This window comes from Lipotes vexillifer, unplaced genomic scaffold, assembly GCF_000442215.2.
Source record: "Lipotes vexillifer unplaced genomic scaffold, Lipotes_vexillifer_v1.1 scaffold835, whole genome shotgun sequence".
Lineage (NCBI taxonomy): Eukaryota > Metazoa > Chordata > Mammalia > Artiodactyla > Lipotidae > Lipotes > Lipotes vexillifer.
Genome location: NW_006774135.1, coordinates 3,115,189 through 3,131,441, shown reverse-complemented (window position 1 = coordinate 3,131,441; position 16,253 = coordinate 3,115,189). Strand labels below are relative to the sequence as shown.

At 51.3% G+C, this 16,253-nt stretch overlaps 1 protein-coding gene across 1 annotated transcript in view; it reads right to left on the bottom strand.

The window, feature by feature from the left end:
- Positions 1-260: 260 nt before the first annotated feature.
- AJAP1 (adherens junctions associated protein 1) overlaps positions 261-16,253 on the bottom strand; it is a 57,398-nt gene continuing 41,405 nt past the window's right edge. Inside the window, exons 4-6 of the mRNA XM_007448984.1 lie at positions 4,630-4,717; positions 2,164-2,406; positions 261-393 (exon numbers count right to left, since the gene is read on the bottom strand). Coding sequence (XP_007449046.1) covers positions 321-393; positions 2,164-2,406; positions 4,630-4,717 — 404 coding nt within the window. The 3' untranslated portion in view covers positions 261-320. The remainder of the gene's footprint in view (positions 394-2,163; positions 2,407-4,629; positions 4,718-16,253) is intronic.

Genomic DNA, 16,253 nt, shown 5'->3' with positions numbered 1-16,253 from the left:
GGCACTGATGGAAATAGCCAGGGTGCCAAGCAGGGGGTTCCTGAGTCTGTTACTTCCTTCCACCAGGACATGGGGCATTTCTAACGAGTGCAGCAGAGAGACCACAATCCCAACCCTCTGGTTTGCATCCAGAAGGGTGATGCCCTTGGAATTTCACCTGCCATGTCCAGAAGGGCTCCCAGTTATCCCAGAGGCGAGACGGGGGTGGGAAAGGGGAGGCCAGGGGAAAATCAATCAAGGTCCAATAAAAGAGGTACGTACCATAAAACAGACACATGGCGTCTGCCCTGCCCCCAGGAGGTAAAAAAGCCTTCGGCCAGTCAGCAGGAGATTTCAAACCATTTCTCAGACACAAAGGCCACAGGAATAAGATGCCGATCAGAAGAAGAGGGTCTGCAGCAAGCAGAAAAACGGGCTCACGAGGGCTGGTACATAACACCTGACAGGCAGGCCGGCTCAGACCTGTGGCAGAAAACTGGCTTCTCGAGTCGAAAAGAATCCCAGGAAGGTGATGCTCGGCCTGGACCCACTGGCCTCCCCTCCCCATGCTGCCCAGGGCTCCCTTCCACCCTGGAAGGCCTCGGAGGACACACAGCCTGAGGGATCCACACATGGGAGGAATCTGGTGCTGACACCCACAGTGGTACCATCTCCAGATTTCAGTTTTTGATTTCCAGGACAAGGCAAAGCTCAGGGTCTCTGCCTCTGAGGGCAGAGATTCTACCCACTTTACTGCACATTGTAGAGAGAACAGGGCCTGATGCCTAAAACGCGCACCCCCCTGCCACCAGGTGTTTCATCCCCTTTGAGACCGAGCTACCATTTCCCAAGGCCAGTGAGAACCAACAGAGCATCACCTTCAGCCCCAGTGCAAGAACCTGTTCCATCCAGCGCTTCCACACCAGCCAGCTATGCCCACCCTGCACGTGGACAGGGCTCTCCTATGACATAGGGGCAGAGAGAGACACAGCGAAACACCAAGACCCATCCACTCCCTTCCCCTCCTTCCCCCAAAGCCTGAAGCACTGGTTGGCCAGGATTTACGTCCAGACAGGCACACACGCATTCAGTGAAATGGTTTGAAAATCCTTTTGCCAATTCTTTGTGGACTCGTCCTTCTGGAAGGCTGGAGTGCAACCCACGAGCTTCCCAAATGCTGTCGAGTAAAAGCAAAGTCATTTAGAAGGATGGTCCTGAGGTTTCTGCTCTCTGAGGTTTCTCCACCCTCCTCCTCTGGGGAGGGAGCATCTCAGATAGACAATACGGCAGAGTCTGGTGTGGAGACACAAGGAGAGGAGAAACAGAAGGTGTTTAAGGAACACCCACTCACTCTCCAGGACAGGACAAAGTGACATTAACCACGGGCACAACAGCTGAAGGTCCCCCCGAGTCTCCTCGACCTGGGTTCTGGGAGAAGCCCCGTAGGGCACCTTGGGCAGTGTCCCCAGCCGCCACCCCTGCCACTGACTGTGGGCCCCTCAAATCATCCTGGTGTCCTGCTCATTTCTTCCTAAGATCTCTAAGTTATTGGAGAATTCTTTTTTCTTTTAATTTACAAAATGATGCATGAGTGTGTGCTCACTTTAAAAAAAAATAGCTATTGATGTTTTAATCTAATTCCGGATAAACCTTCAGAAGCTGACTCAAGGGTTTCTTAAATATTCCCAGGGATGGTTTTAGAGGCATGTCTTCTTTGAGGGATTACATATGATTCATAAAAAGGAGTGTTTAATAACCGGGAGTCTGGTTGGTATTTGATATCTTTGCGAGATTTGCTGCTGACATTTTAGTGATGGGGGTTCAGAGATATTGACCGGGGAGGGGACCGATCGTGATTTGTTGACATTTGGGAGGCTTGAGACTGTGAGGCTGGCTTTGGATTCTGCACCATAATGCCCGCTCAGCCTCTGCCATGCGGGATCCAGGGCCGGGTAAGACAAGTCCGTCCACCAGGCGCAGGGGTCTGGAAGTGAACCCTGGCTGCTGGATGTCTTAGCACCATTTTACATCTACTGTGCCCCTCTGGTCTCATCTCAGCAAACTTAGCTGCCTGCGTTTGCTTGGACCATCACAAAGAGATGGGAAGGCTGCCTGACACAGATAAACAGCCCCTGCATCCCCAGGAGGGGACAGCGGCCGGGTCTGGCCCAAGCCTGTGCTTACCGGTTCCCGTTAAACGTGGATTTGTACTCCCCGGCTGGGTGCAGTGTCTCGTCGGTGTACACGGGCACAGACGCCCGGACACACTCGTGTGAACACTGGAGGGTCTCGTTATAGGCCGTGAAGATGTCCAGGCTGCTGGGCACCCGGGCGGGCGTGAAGTCCGTCAGGTTCTGGCAGCTCTCCTCTTGGTGGTTTGCCTTCCGCTGGTGGCTGTTCCTACGAGGGTTCCCGCTCTGGGCGCAGCTGGAGGGGAGAGGGGTCAGGGTGCGGGTGGGGGGATGGGCAGACGCCGAGACCCACAAACACCTCCAGCGCTTACACTGTGGAACCTTTATCTCCAGGCATGAATTATACATCATTTAATATTAAATGGTAATTCCTAAAGCTCTTCAGAAAGATCAGCCACAGTCAAGCAATCAGTTATTTTTAAAAAATAAAATAAAATAACATAAAATTCGAGTTTTAAATGCAGCCATTATTGTGCGGAGGATTAGAAGGTAAGGGGTTGACCTGTGTTATCGGAGAGCGGAGGCCTGGTTTGGCCAAAGAATGTCAGCTGGGCAGAGGTGCTGACTCAGTTTCCCCAGGAAGACCTGGATGGGATGGAAACTGTGATGGGTGCTCATGGGGAAAGCCACGTGCACAGGTCGGGGTGGCCATCGTTCGTTTGGGATGGACCATGCAATTATCTTTGGGGAGAGTTAAAACTGGGGAACCCTTATTCTCAGCCCCTCCTCTGCCCAGGCTCACAAGTCGGAAATGAAACTGGACCATCGGGACCTACGGAGAGAATTGTGCTTTGTGCCCCGGGAGTACCCACCTTAATTCCCTGTTCTTCTGGACCACAGAGGCTTCCAGACGCTGTGTAGGCCAGACACGGGGGTCCCACCCTTGTTGGCCAAGGGATTTGATGGAGAAGGTACGCAGGGACCCCTCCCGACCCCCGGAGGGGCAAGTTCACAAGGACGGAAGGAAGCGCTATCCGCACAGAGGAGGGAAGAGAGCAGGAGACGGAGGCGCCTCATCAGGACACCGGTTCTCCTGCTTCCCCCCTTCACGCTCAGAGCCTTTGCGAAGCGAGGGGGCTCTGCAAGGGGCGGGAGTGTGAGCCCGTCTCCCCGTAAATTGTGTCAACTCCCTGCCTTGTCTTCCCAATGAGAGAAATTCCGATTGCTGGTAGGGAAGATCCACCCATAAATGAAGTAAGAAGATGGATGTGAAAGCCAAGGGACACCCCCAAGGTCATGGAACCACTCATCCACCGCCCTGAGTTGTCCTTCCCAAAGGACTCTTTGAGGGTTTGCTGTAAACCCCAAAGTGCGGGCAAACCAAGAGGAAGCTTTCCTGCCTATTACAAAGTCACAAAGTCCGAGGTCTCCTCTGGGGAAGGGGCTTTCCCTCACCAAGATGGCCAGCGGGACTGGACCCGCTAAACATCCAAGTGGTCCAGGGCTCCGGAGCCCCTTCTCTGGACAGCCAGCCTTGCCCCAGATGCCCTGTTGGGAGCTCACAGTTATCCTTGTCATCTGCCCCAGAAAGTGCCCCGGGTCCTGGGACTGCCGGCCATCAGGAGTGTCAAGGCCTCGCTGGTCTGTTCTGGGTGATGCCACTCCCCTCCCCACCCTCTCTAATCCTGGAGACCGGCTTTCTCTTGCATTTCCAGGCATTTCTGTTACCTGGAGGCTCCAGGGCAGCTCCCTCCCATCAGTCTGTCTGACTTCCTACCACTGGTCAGCAGGGGGATGATTTGGGCGTATGACTCTACAAGGGCCGTTCAGCTTCGATGTTAACAGGAGCCTCGTTTGCTGGAGGAGTGACTGCAGGCAGACAGGGGCCTGGAAGGCATGCGAGCAGCAGGGTTAGCCAGAAGCTCCCTGATTTTCCCAGGGGTGTAGCAGGTGTGTACACCCAGCCAAGGCCAACCTCAAAGTAGGCCAATTTCCAGGAGGAAATAGGCAAAGACAGGCCGCCTGGAGCAAAGCAGTAACCTAGTTCAGCAGACACAGAACGGCTGTGAGAAGAAGGCAGGAGAAAGAGACCAGGACAGCCCAGGACAGGGAGGGGCAGGCAGGGACCCCACCCAGGCTGCTGGTGGGAAATAAGGAAAAACGCGCTGGTAGGGTGACATTCAAAGGGGCACTGGGATCCAAGGGGTGGGCTTTGGGAACAGGACACCTGCTGCCTGAGGAACTAAGTCAAGGAGGCCGGGCTCGTGTCCTGCAGAGATAGTCACCAGAAGGGCAGTGTCAGGGAGCGACACCCTCACCAGCCAGCCAAGCTGCCCGGGGCAAAGGTGAGCGGGTTTAGCAGATCAGGAGCTGCATGCTGTTCTCCATCCCAAACAGAGAAACAATTCCCTGGGCTGTGAGCCGAGATCGCGTTTGAAAAGTAGACTTTTCTGTGCGTGCTTCCCCGGGGACCCCCACTGATCCCCGTTTCCAGGCCAGAAGGGCCGAGGATCCTTACCAGTTTTTTAAGACAAGAGTTGTAATCAGAGCAGCTATGACCATGATGAGGGAGACGGTGATGGTGATGATCTGATGGACCGCCAAACCTGGAAACAGAGAAAGGGGGAGGGGGGCAATGAAATCAGGGGCATGAGATGAAGGGGCCCAGGAAGTGGGGTGTGGCGACCTGTCCCATCAACCCGGCTCTGAATCCCGGGTCCCATCATTTGCACACAGCCTGGCAGGGGGCCCACGCTGACAGGGCCTGCCACATGCTGTGGGTACCGGGGCTGCTCTCACCTGGAGCCCGGGAAGGGAGGCCCCAGCCTGACCTCTCTCAATCCCTGAGCTATGACCCTGGCCCCTGGGCAGCTGTGTCTTTTCTTGCACCTGCCGAGCCCTTCACCTGGCACAGGTAAGCACTGTCCCCCCTCCTTTCTCTCCTCCCAAGCTGGGTAAGTTCTGCTCCTCAAGTCTGGGCACCAGGGCAGCTGGCCTGCAAGTGGGAGCAGGGTTTGGCCAGACCCAGGAGGAGCCAGGATGACCCAGGATTTACTGGGAAGGTGGGGAAGAGAGACATGTATGTTGACACCCTTATAGACTCAGGCACTTGGATCACTGGGGAGCATCTTCCCCTTTCCAGAATACTTTCCAAGTTCACTGCCAGATGAGCTTCCAAGGAATAAAAGATCCAGGCCCAGCAGCAGATGCTTCCCGAAGTCCCAGAAGAGGATCTGCAGTCTGGCCTCGCGGCTCCGTCTCCGCTTGTGTGTGTATATACGTGGTGGGGGGGAGGGGACAGGGGAAATGGCAGGACAGGGACAGCAGGACTGGCCACTCCAGAAGCAGCCAGAGCCCTGACCGAGAGCTGTCTGCAAACCCCACACGAGGACCAGGATGGCAGAGGACAGGAATTCTCTCCTCTGCCCCCGTCCTCCTGTATCATCTTTCATCAACCACAGATGCAGAGGGAGAGAGAAAAGATAGGCCGGTAACACCTCTGGTCCCCTCCCTGGCTAGGTTCCTGACAATTCATCTGTTACATCCTTTCTGGGACGTGGACACTAGGGCTGAATTTGCTGGGCAGTGAGGGACACTTGAAAGGTCCAGGGCTCTGGCCCCACCCTCCTCCCATCAGCAAGAACCACGCCTGAGGAGCTGGGGGCTAAAGGCTGTGAGGGGCTCTGCAAATGGCAGCACCCTGCCCCCTGGGAGTGCTGACTCCCCATGTTCCTTCACCACCGCCATTTGAGCGTCTGTCTCTCTCCACTCCTGACATCCATGTGCAGAGGCCTACCCATCACACTTGAGAGCCTGGAGTGTCCTGGGGTGAGAACACCGCGTGTGCATGGTCCAGTGTGGAGGGATTCAGAGTGTAAAATTTTCTGGCAGCCTCTCAAGGACACAGTCTCACAAACAGGTGTTACCTCTCCACCAAATATGATCCTCATGGGGGGAGTTGTTAATAAATGATTCAAAGTTGGCATGACCAGAAAACAAGCTTTCTCTTCCTGGCAGCCTCTCTTCCAGGCTATTTCTGTTTGTCCCAAGGAATTCCCTTCCTGAGTCTGCAGGATAGGCACCACTCGGAAAACTGGAGAAAATCCATGAATGCCATGGGCCTCCCTTCATTCATTCTTTTATCTATTGATTCAAGAATAATTTACTGAGCACCTATTGCATGCCAGTCAGTGACAGTTTTGACTAACTCAGCCATGGTGTCCACCCTCAGGAACAGATTCTCTGCTGCCCATTTATTAAAGTGGCAATGTTCACTGTTGGTTCTGGCCAATGGCTTCCCATGCACCTGTGCCCAATATGTGGCATGTATTATAAATCTCTGAGCCAGCTTGCCTTCCCCCTAGGACTGCCAAATCAGCTTGCCAGTGGGGTTGAAAGCTAGTTATGCCAATAGGGACTACCCTCAATCTCACCATGAAGTGCCCAGCTGCCTCAGTAATCTCTATGTATTCACCAGATTCCCTGAGACCCAACTCAGACTTTGTTGGCAGAGGGAGATTGAAATGGATGTCCATTTTAACAGGCAACCAGGAAAGATGCCTGCTCAGTCTTCCCTCACCATTCATCTACACAATCCTTCTGGTCCAGTCAAGAGATGGCCATGCTGTCATGAAGAGTATGTGCTCATCCTGTGTCTGTGCTTCCTGTGATGAGAAGGAGGCTGATGATGGTGATGGTGATGGTGATTATGATGGTAGTGATGTTGATGATGGTGGTGATGATTATTATGATGATAATGAAAGTGGTGATGATAGTGATGATGATAATGTTGATGGTACTGTTGCTGATGGTGGTATTGATGATGGAGTTGGTGATAGTGGTGATGTTGAGAAAGTGGTGATGATGGTGATGATGGTGATGGTGATGATGGTGGTGGTGATGATGGTTGGTAGTGGTGATGATGGTGATGATGATGATGGTGATGATGGTTGATGGTGGTGATGATGGTGATGATGATGGTGGTGATGATGGTTGATGGTGGTGATGATGATGGCAATGACAGTACTGATAGTGATTATAACGATGAAAGTGGTGATGATGCTGCTGCTGATGGTGATGGTGATGATGATGGTGGTGATGATGGTTGATGGTGGTGATGATGGTTGATGGTGGTGATGATGGTGATGATGATGGCAATGACAATACTGATAGTGATTATAACGATGAAAGTGGTGATGATGCTGCTGCTGATGGTGATGGTGGTGTTGCTGATGGTGATAGTGATGATGGAAATGGTGATGGTGGTGATATGATGCAGGTGATGGTGATGGTGATGATGGTGGTAGTGATGATGGTGGTGATACTGATGGTGATAATGAAGGTTATCGTGATCATAATGATGTTGGTAGTGATGATGGTGATCACAAGTATGCTCAACAAGTATTAGCAATTGTCAGGTGTGTATTATCCCATTTATTCCCGGCAACAATCCTCAGAGGCAGGTACAATCATCATAAATTATGGAAGTGAAAATCATCTGGGCAAGTTTGTGTAAATTCCTTGGGTCATATAGAATGTGCTGGTCCCAAGGCCCATACTATGAGCAGTAGTATTGTATGATTTTGAGCTCAGACTTTGTTCATCTCAGTTTTGGCTTTGATCTGGGGTCCTTGCATCTTCCAAGAGAGAGGCTGGCACCTCTACCCTCTATATTCTTGAGGAGAATAATCTTCTAAATTATGGAGGCTGGTGATTGAGCCTAACCACCCCTTCCATGGATAGATCTCTTAAGGAGTGCTCCAGGCTCATTCCAAAAGCCTCTCAGTCACCTTGGCAGGTCACACCCCCAAACTCCATGGCAAGAGCTAAATCATTGTTTCTTGGGCTAAACATGCCATCTTCTAGGTCAGGATAATTCAACATCTACGGAGTGTAAACGAGCACACTGAATGGGAATGAGCTGACAGGAGTAGTAGGGATTTGTCCAAATTCATGCCAAGCCCAGCTAGAGGCACTGAGAGTTCCCTTGGAAGAGCAGGGCACTCTGTGGTCCATGCCCTAATGTCTGCAGGGCCAGAGAAGGCCCAGGCCATCACCAGATTTTTGACCTCACATCTTGTTACCTAGGGAATTCTTCTGTTGAGTTGAGTATTTGCAGTGACCAAAGTCCTTGGAAGGGAAGTGTTCCATGAACAGCTGTATCATAGATGTTTAATTCTCTCCCACTCCCTCTGTGGGTGAGGATGGGAAAGCATCGATTCTCTCCTTCTGGTGGATGAAAGAAACTGAGGCCCAGAGGGGAGGACAGTTGGCTCAAGGGACCCCCTCACTGACGACTGCAAGAAGACCATCCCTTTGCCTGAGGTTCTCATGAATCTTTGAGGCCCTTAAGAAAGAGCCAAATCTTCACCATCTTTATATCCACCCCTACATGCCCTCCCCGACACATAATGCCTGACACAGTACCTTACAACAGTAGCTGTGTGGCATATTATTAAATTGATACCTGAAAAGTAGAGAATAAAAAACTAGGGGAGCAGAGAGAAAGGTAATTACATAATTCCAATATCTGCCTTGTTCTGGAGGTCCTTCTGCCTTCTGTGTGAAATTTCTCCATAGGACTTGCCAAGTTAAAATTTGGAAAAAAATGATATGTAGGTTAATAACCAGCTAGGATCATCTGGGCAGAAATACAACAATAATATAATAGCTATGCTCTTTGGAAAGACTTCTCTACGCCTGTCTTCACACCCGTGATCAATTTAATCCACTGCCCATCCTGCAGAGCCAGGACACAAGGCAATTCTCTACACTGGAGTTCCAGCGAAAAATCAAACATCGAACTCCAGACAAATAAATCTGTAACCACATTCTTGGTAATAAAACTGGTTAGAGGCAAACTCCTTACTGCTCCTCACGTACTTTTCTTGCAAAGCAAACAAACAGCCTTGTGCTTCCACTCCTGGCCCGTGTGTTTTGATGGGTCACTGGGCCCCAGACATAAGGAATCAATGGCTACAAGAAGACCCCACAGACCCCACAGTCATGATGGTTGAACAAGGACTGGGTCTTCACGTAGTAAGAATGATATTTGTAGGAAGCAGATTGGAAGACGGAAACCCCGTAAGGATGCCTCATCTTTTCCTCTCTTTGGGAGGTCACTCCTAAGAAGATAATAGAACCACTGAGAAGTTGGGTAGTGTTTCAAGCATCTGTCCTATCCTTCAGGCCTCCCCAAATGCCAGGAGTTGTTTCCCCATCTTTGTAAGTCCCTTAAGTTTGTGTGGATCCTGGGTAGGCAAACCTTGACATGAAAAGCCAGACAGTAAATATTTTAGGCTTTGCGAGTAGTATGGTTTCTGTTGCAACTTCTCAACTCTGCACAAGAGAAGCCATGGGTCATAGGCACACCAATAGGCATAGCTGTGTGCCAATAACACTTTATTCACAAAAACAAACAATGGCCAGATTTGGCTCATGGGCTATAGTTTGCAGAACCTGATTTAGGTGAATAGCTGAAGGTGGTGTGGCTGATCAACTAAATAGAAGTATAGAATCTATTTTGAATGGTTGGTTAAACTCGGGACTCAAACTCCCAACTTTTGGTTCTGTAGAACCTTCCTGCTCTACATTCAAAGGTTTACAGTCTTCTGAGACCTTCACTGGCCACTGTCAAGGTAATTTCAAGGACAGCCAAGCCTCTGTCTTATCAAGTGGGTCCATAACAACTAGCAGTGGGCAGTTTCGCCCTACTAGATATGTCCATGTGAAGCCATCTTGAGAATAGATCACTCTGTGTGATACTCAATAACAGGATTCTTGATTTTTTGGAGAGTGAAGACCAGTGAGAATCTTACCAACTGAGCCCCTCCAATGGCCCTCAGAAATAATTCAGTTATGTGTCTATCTCAATTTTTCCATTAGGGTTGAAAAGAAACCTCATTGTGTAAAAGACAGTAAGGACCTACTGTATAGCACAGGGAACTCTACTCTGTACTCTGTAATGATCTATATGGGAAAAGAATCTAAAAAAGAGTGGATATGTGTATATGTATAACTGATTCACTTTGCTGTACAGCAGAAACTAACACAACATTGTAAATTAACTAGGCTCCAATAAAAATTAATTAAAAAAAAAAGTTCAGATCATAGAATCCTTGCATTGAGAGACACCTTACCCCACTGGTCTACGGACAGGGCTTGCCCTGCCACAAATGGGACTGTTCTTAAGAGGGCATCCTGCAAACTTCTCTTCTTCTTGAATAATTTCTCTCAACACTCACAGCAGTTGTTCCCTCTGGTCAGATCTTTGGTGCTTATTAACTAACGCAGACAGGAACATCTGCGCCATAAACTTTACCGATCCTGGGCAAGGCCATCCTCAAACAGCCTCTGTGCCAGCTGTTGGGTGGGCTGTGATTGGGTTGACAAGGTGGTTACTTTAAGGAAACGTGCACTCTAGACCCCTAAGAAAGGGGAAAAAACAACCCACTTTCTCCTCTCCACCTTCCAAGGTCAATATTGAATTAATCTTCAAACTCTTTACCATTCAGACATGGTTTCAGAGCACAGAGCAAAGCTGTGTGGGGAGTCTTGCTTCCCTTTCCTGACAGGTGTGATTGTTCCTGCTAATTTAGGGGTTCTTTCTGCTCCTGGTAATTGCCACTGTATACTAATGTGCTAGGAATCAGCTGCCACGCAGATAATGAAAAATTATACCTAGAATAATGGATGACGACAGATGGATTACCAAGCACTGCATCAATCAATAGGGCTTTTATGGTTATCTTTGTGGTGGTTTGTAATAAGATCAGGCCCTGAAGATTGATGGGGAAATTGGTAATCCATCTCTGGGTCTGGATGAGTTTCTTACTAAATGGAGCCGAATTAACTGTCCATGTGAGGAACCAACCCCTGCAGGACCTTCCCTCCAGTCCTGGAGGGGTGGCATGGGTTCATCTGGTGGTAGGTACCCTTGGATGGAGGGAGGAACAAGAGCCTGGAATTGAGGCAAAGAGATAGCATTTCTGGGTTTATAGTGGCTCATTTACAAAGCAGGGCTCTCGTGCGCCTGCATTATGGAAACAAAGACCCATTGACAAATGCATCCAAGAATGTCTGTCTCCAGGGATTGGACAGGTGACAGTGAGTGCCCGCAATGCCAATTCCACTGCAAAGAGACCATTCCTTTTCCACAAACACTGCAAAATGTTGACTGCACAGGACGTCTTTGACAAATGGTCTCTGGGAACATGGTGAAGCTCTCAGCGTCCATGGCGGGACAGGCGAGAGGCTGGCCCCATTTTCTTGAGGAAGAGGCACCCTAAAGATGAGGGGCTCTTTCTGAGGCAGTAGGCCACCTGGGGGGTGGGGGGCAGACTGTTGAGGGAAAATGCACCTTCTAAAACCGGGGCGTTCACAGAAAAACAAGGATATCTGCTTGGTGGCAGGGTCACAAAGACACCATTTTCTGAGTGACCCTGAAGAGCCTTCCACGGGGTGGGTGATGGACATGCGTGAAGCCAAGATCCTGCTGAGATGATGTGCCCACCCACTGGAAGTCCCTCCAGTCCCTCAGTCAGTGGAGAGAACATAGGCTCACCCAGGAAACAGCTGTGCTGACACCTCAAGGAATCACCCCATAAGGACCTCAGAGCCAGGCTGCCACCATGGTCCTCGGCCAGAGATGTCTGAACATGTCAGAAGGCACAGGGGATGGGGGTGGTCCCACTGGCATCTAGTGGGTAGAGATCAAAGATGCTGGCAGACATCCTACAATGCACAGGACAGCCCCATAAGAAAGAAATATCTGGACCCAAACATCAAAGGTGCTGAGGCTGTCTGCTAACAGGAGAAATGCATGAACAATAAGAAACGGGCGTCAACTCCTCACACCCACGTCGCACCATCTGAACTGACTTCCCTGGACACCATCATTGAGGTAGCATGAGGTTGGTGGGTCAGACACATCCTGAGATGACACCCTCTGTGGCTGCAATGTGAGAAATATGGTCCTTTCCCTGTTATGCCCCCTCTTCTCCCTCCAGCCCCATCCTCACTAATAGCAGAGATGGGGCTAAAGGCAGGGGTGCAGGACTGACTCATGGGCCACAGAGCCAATCCATGCAGTGAAGTGACTCTTGTTGGCAGTGATGCCACCCGTGGTTCTCAGTGAATTAGTTCACATGTAGCTCAGCACCACTGCATGAAGTGGGCACGAAAATGCTCCCCGTTTCCACAGGGAGGTTGCACAGTGCAGTCTGGGAGGTCTCCAAGGCCACTCTCAGGTTCAATAATTCCCTAGAAGGACCCACAGCATTGAACAAAGCTGTTATACTCCAGGTACGGTTTATTACAGTTAAAGGCTACAGATTAAAGTCAGCAAAGGGAAGAGTCCAGGAGAGACCAGGAGCTTCCAGTCATCCTGCCAGTGGAGGCATGGCCAGCACTGATTCCTCCCAGTGACCATGGTGACAACATGCATGGGGTATGGCTGGCCAGTGAAGCTTCCCTGAGACTGGCTGTCCAGAGTCTTGGTTGGTGCTTGGTCACGTCCACATGGCTGACTTCCCACGTGACTGGCCTTGGTTTCCAGCCTGTCCGGAGGTCGAGCTGACACAGTTGCCCAAGGCCCCCACCGTAAATCCCCTTATTAGCATAGACTATGTGCCGTGTCCAAGGTCCCAGGTAAACAAAGACCCTCTTATCAGGCAGGACATTCCAAGGGCTGAGAGGTGACCTCCCAGGAGGTGGGGTCAAGAAATTTCCTTTGAGGGCTTCCCTGGTGGTGCGGTGGTTAAGGATCTGCCTGCTAATGCAGGGGACGTGGGTTCAAGCCCTGCTCTGGGAAGATCCCACATACCATGGAGCAACTAAGCCCGTGCGCCACAACTACTGAGCCTGTGCTCTAGAGCCCATGAGCCACAACTACTGAGCCCACATGCTGCATCTACTGAAGCCTACGTGCTCTAGAGCCTGTGCTTGGCAACAAGAGAGGCCACCGCAAGGAGAAGCCCGTGCACCGCAACGAAGAGCAGCCTCCCCCCGCCGCCACAACTAGAGAAAGCCTGTGTGCAGCAATGAAGACCCAATACAGCCAAAAATAATAAATTAAAATAAATAAATTTAAAAAAAAAGAAATTTCCTTTGAGCAAGCTTAACCCTTTATGCACACACAGCCAAGACTCAGCAAACACGGGACTCGAAACCAAGCAGGCTTTCTTCTGGCCTGTGCTTTAGCTGCTCCCCTGCATAGCCCACTGGAGCACCGCTGTCCTTTCTCTGCATGCATTGGCCAGTGGCCGTGAAACCATGGTCCTGGGATGATGACATGCACTCTGCTGTCTACAGCCTCCAAAAGGGACTTGAAGTTGGATAACGTCTCCTGACATTAGGGTCAACTAACGCTGTCCCATCCCTGGGTTGGCCACATCTGGGGGCAAGTTCCTCAGTTAAGAACTTCCTTCGCTTTTGGAGACTTGAACTTGAGAACCCAGTGCTGCAGATGAGGAGACGGAGGGAGACTGGGGCCTAACACGGTCACGTGGCAGCCAGATCCAGACCCCAGCGGATGCATCCAGCTACCTTCACTCTTCTCAGCACTGTCTTCTCAGCCAAATCTCAGCTCTGTCCCTTCTCAACCTGAAGGGCAAGCTCTGCCCATTCAGACCTGGGATCTTAGGGAGGGCACAGAGAGCTTGGGAGACCCCACCCACAGGCAGCAGGGTTTGCTCCACGGTGTCCCCCCACTCCAAATGCAGATGTTGAAGCCCTGATCCCCACTACCCTAGAACATGACCTTGTTTGGAAATAGGGTCGTTGCAGCTGTAATTCGTTAAGATGCGGTCATGCTGGAGGAGGGTGGCCCCTAATCCAATACGACTGGAGTCCTTGTCAACAGGGGAAATTTGGACACAGACACACACAGGGAGAAGACCGGAGTGATGCTGCCACAAGCCAAGGATCTACTGGAAGCCAGGAGAGAGCCCAGGACAGATGCTTCCCCAGCTCCTTCAGAGGGAGCACGGCCCTGCCAGCACTGGCCTCAACTTCTGGCCTCCAGAACAGTGAGAGGATAAACTCTATTGTTTAAACACCCCCAGTCTGTGAGACAGTATCATGGGGGCCCCAGGAAGCTACTACACCTTCTGAGCTTTGTGACACTCAGGCACGCCAGGGGGTCACTCAGGATCAGGAGGCCCAGAGCCTCCCCTACATTTGTAAAATCACGATCCACCTCACAGCTGACTCCAGAGCCACAGTCTCTTATTCTTTTTTTTGCCTCCCTCACCCTACACCCTTCAGCCAGTCCCCCGACTGGGCCATCACACGGGGAGGTGGCCGTGCACTCAGAGGCACAGTCTTAACCGCACACTTCACCAGTCCTAAGACAGCCGACACTGGGACACGTGATTTGGTCTCTCTGTAGTGGATTGAACAGTGTCCCCCCAGAATCCACATCTGCCCAGAACCTCAGAATAAGACCTTATTTGGAAATCGGGTCTTTACAGATTTAATGAATTACTTAAGGATCTGGAGATGATGTTATCTAGATCCAGGGCGGCCCTCAAAGCAATGCCTGGTTATCCCTTATAAGGCACACAGGAGAAGAGGACACAGAGAGAACAGGGAAGAAATCCACGTGAAGATGGAAGCAGAGGCCAGAGGGATGAGGCCATAAGCTGAGGGACTGCAGGCACCAGGAGCTGGAGCAGACAAGGAGGTATCCTCCCTGGATCCTCTGGAGGGAGCACGGCCCTGAAGACACCTTGACATTGGCTCCTGGGCTCCAAACCTTTGAGAACACATTTGTGTAACTTTACACCCCCAGCCTGTGCCCTAGGGCATGGACACACTCACTTTGCCTGTTTCCTCATCTGCAAAAAGATCCCAGGGAAGGTTTATTTGGGGGATACAGGCAGTCATTAGCTGCTCTCTCCTTAAGGGCAGGCATCCTCCTTGTGCAACTGTGAGGCTGGTCCTGGACAGCCCTGCTTCTTCTCTCCCCCATGGCAATGAATTCCCTCTGGAGATGGTGTTAAATGCAGATCCTGACTCAGCCGGCCTCCCACCCAGGAGGCTGAGATCCTGCGTCTCACCTGCTCCTGGGGCCGCTGATGCCACATTCAGCATAGCAAGGCCTTGGAGCAGAGGTCAGAAAACTGGGCCACGTCCCACCCACTGCCTGACATTGTAACTAAAGTTTTATTGGCACAAGGCCACATCCATTCATTTACATGTTGTCTAAGGCTGCCTTTGTGCTACAAAGGCAGAGTTGAGTGGTGTGGCCCAAAAGCCTAAAATATTTTCTGTGTAGCCCTTTATGGGAAAGTTTGGGACCCCTGCCCTAGGGGACAGCACCAGAGTGCATGTGGCATGACTGGAGGGGTGGGCAGCTAGGGAGAGTGAGGGGTGACCTCTGTGACCCTGCCCACCCTTTTCTCATGTGCCTTTCCTACTGCATGACCACATGGGTCAGAGGGTAGAGCCATAGGGTCGCACCTTTCAGAAAGTGGCAAAGGCTCTGAACTGGATTTAATGGCTATGCATGTGGGTCACCCATGGAAGCCAGGCCCCATCCATCTGGCTGCTCGGTTGGACTCCGATTCAGTGGGCAGCAGCAACCAGGATGCTGAAGGGGGCCCAAGAAATGTGCCCCCAGCCTGGGGCCCTGGCCACCCCGGACATGGGGGTCAGATCTGCTCATTAATGGCAGCATTGTTTCCGGCAAAAAGGCCAGTCCCCGAGGGAAATGCAAACCACGCAGAAGGGATGGAGTCCTAAACTTCCAGGCAGTGTGCACATCGGAGCGTCTTAAGTGTGTCACCGTCCCTACCTCTCCCGTGTTGTTTGCTGATCCCCCCCCAGAACGTGGAGGCTCATATAGGTACACACGTGCACATGCACCCAGGGCATGCACACTCACATGTGCACACACACATGCGCGCGCACACACACACATAAACATACACGCTGAATTCATTGTTCATCCCATTGAAGAACAGAAGCAGCTGATATTCAGCTTTGAGCTCAGTAGCCAATATGGAAATGACCCATTTCCTTCGCAGAACTCCCAACAGCATTTGAATATTTCAACAAAGGATGGCAGGCTGGGGAGGGGCGTCTGGGGGGTCGCAGCCGGTGGTATTGTCTGATGCTAAGGAGAGGTGGTGCAGCGGCAGG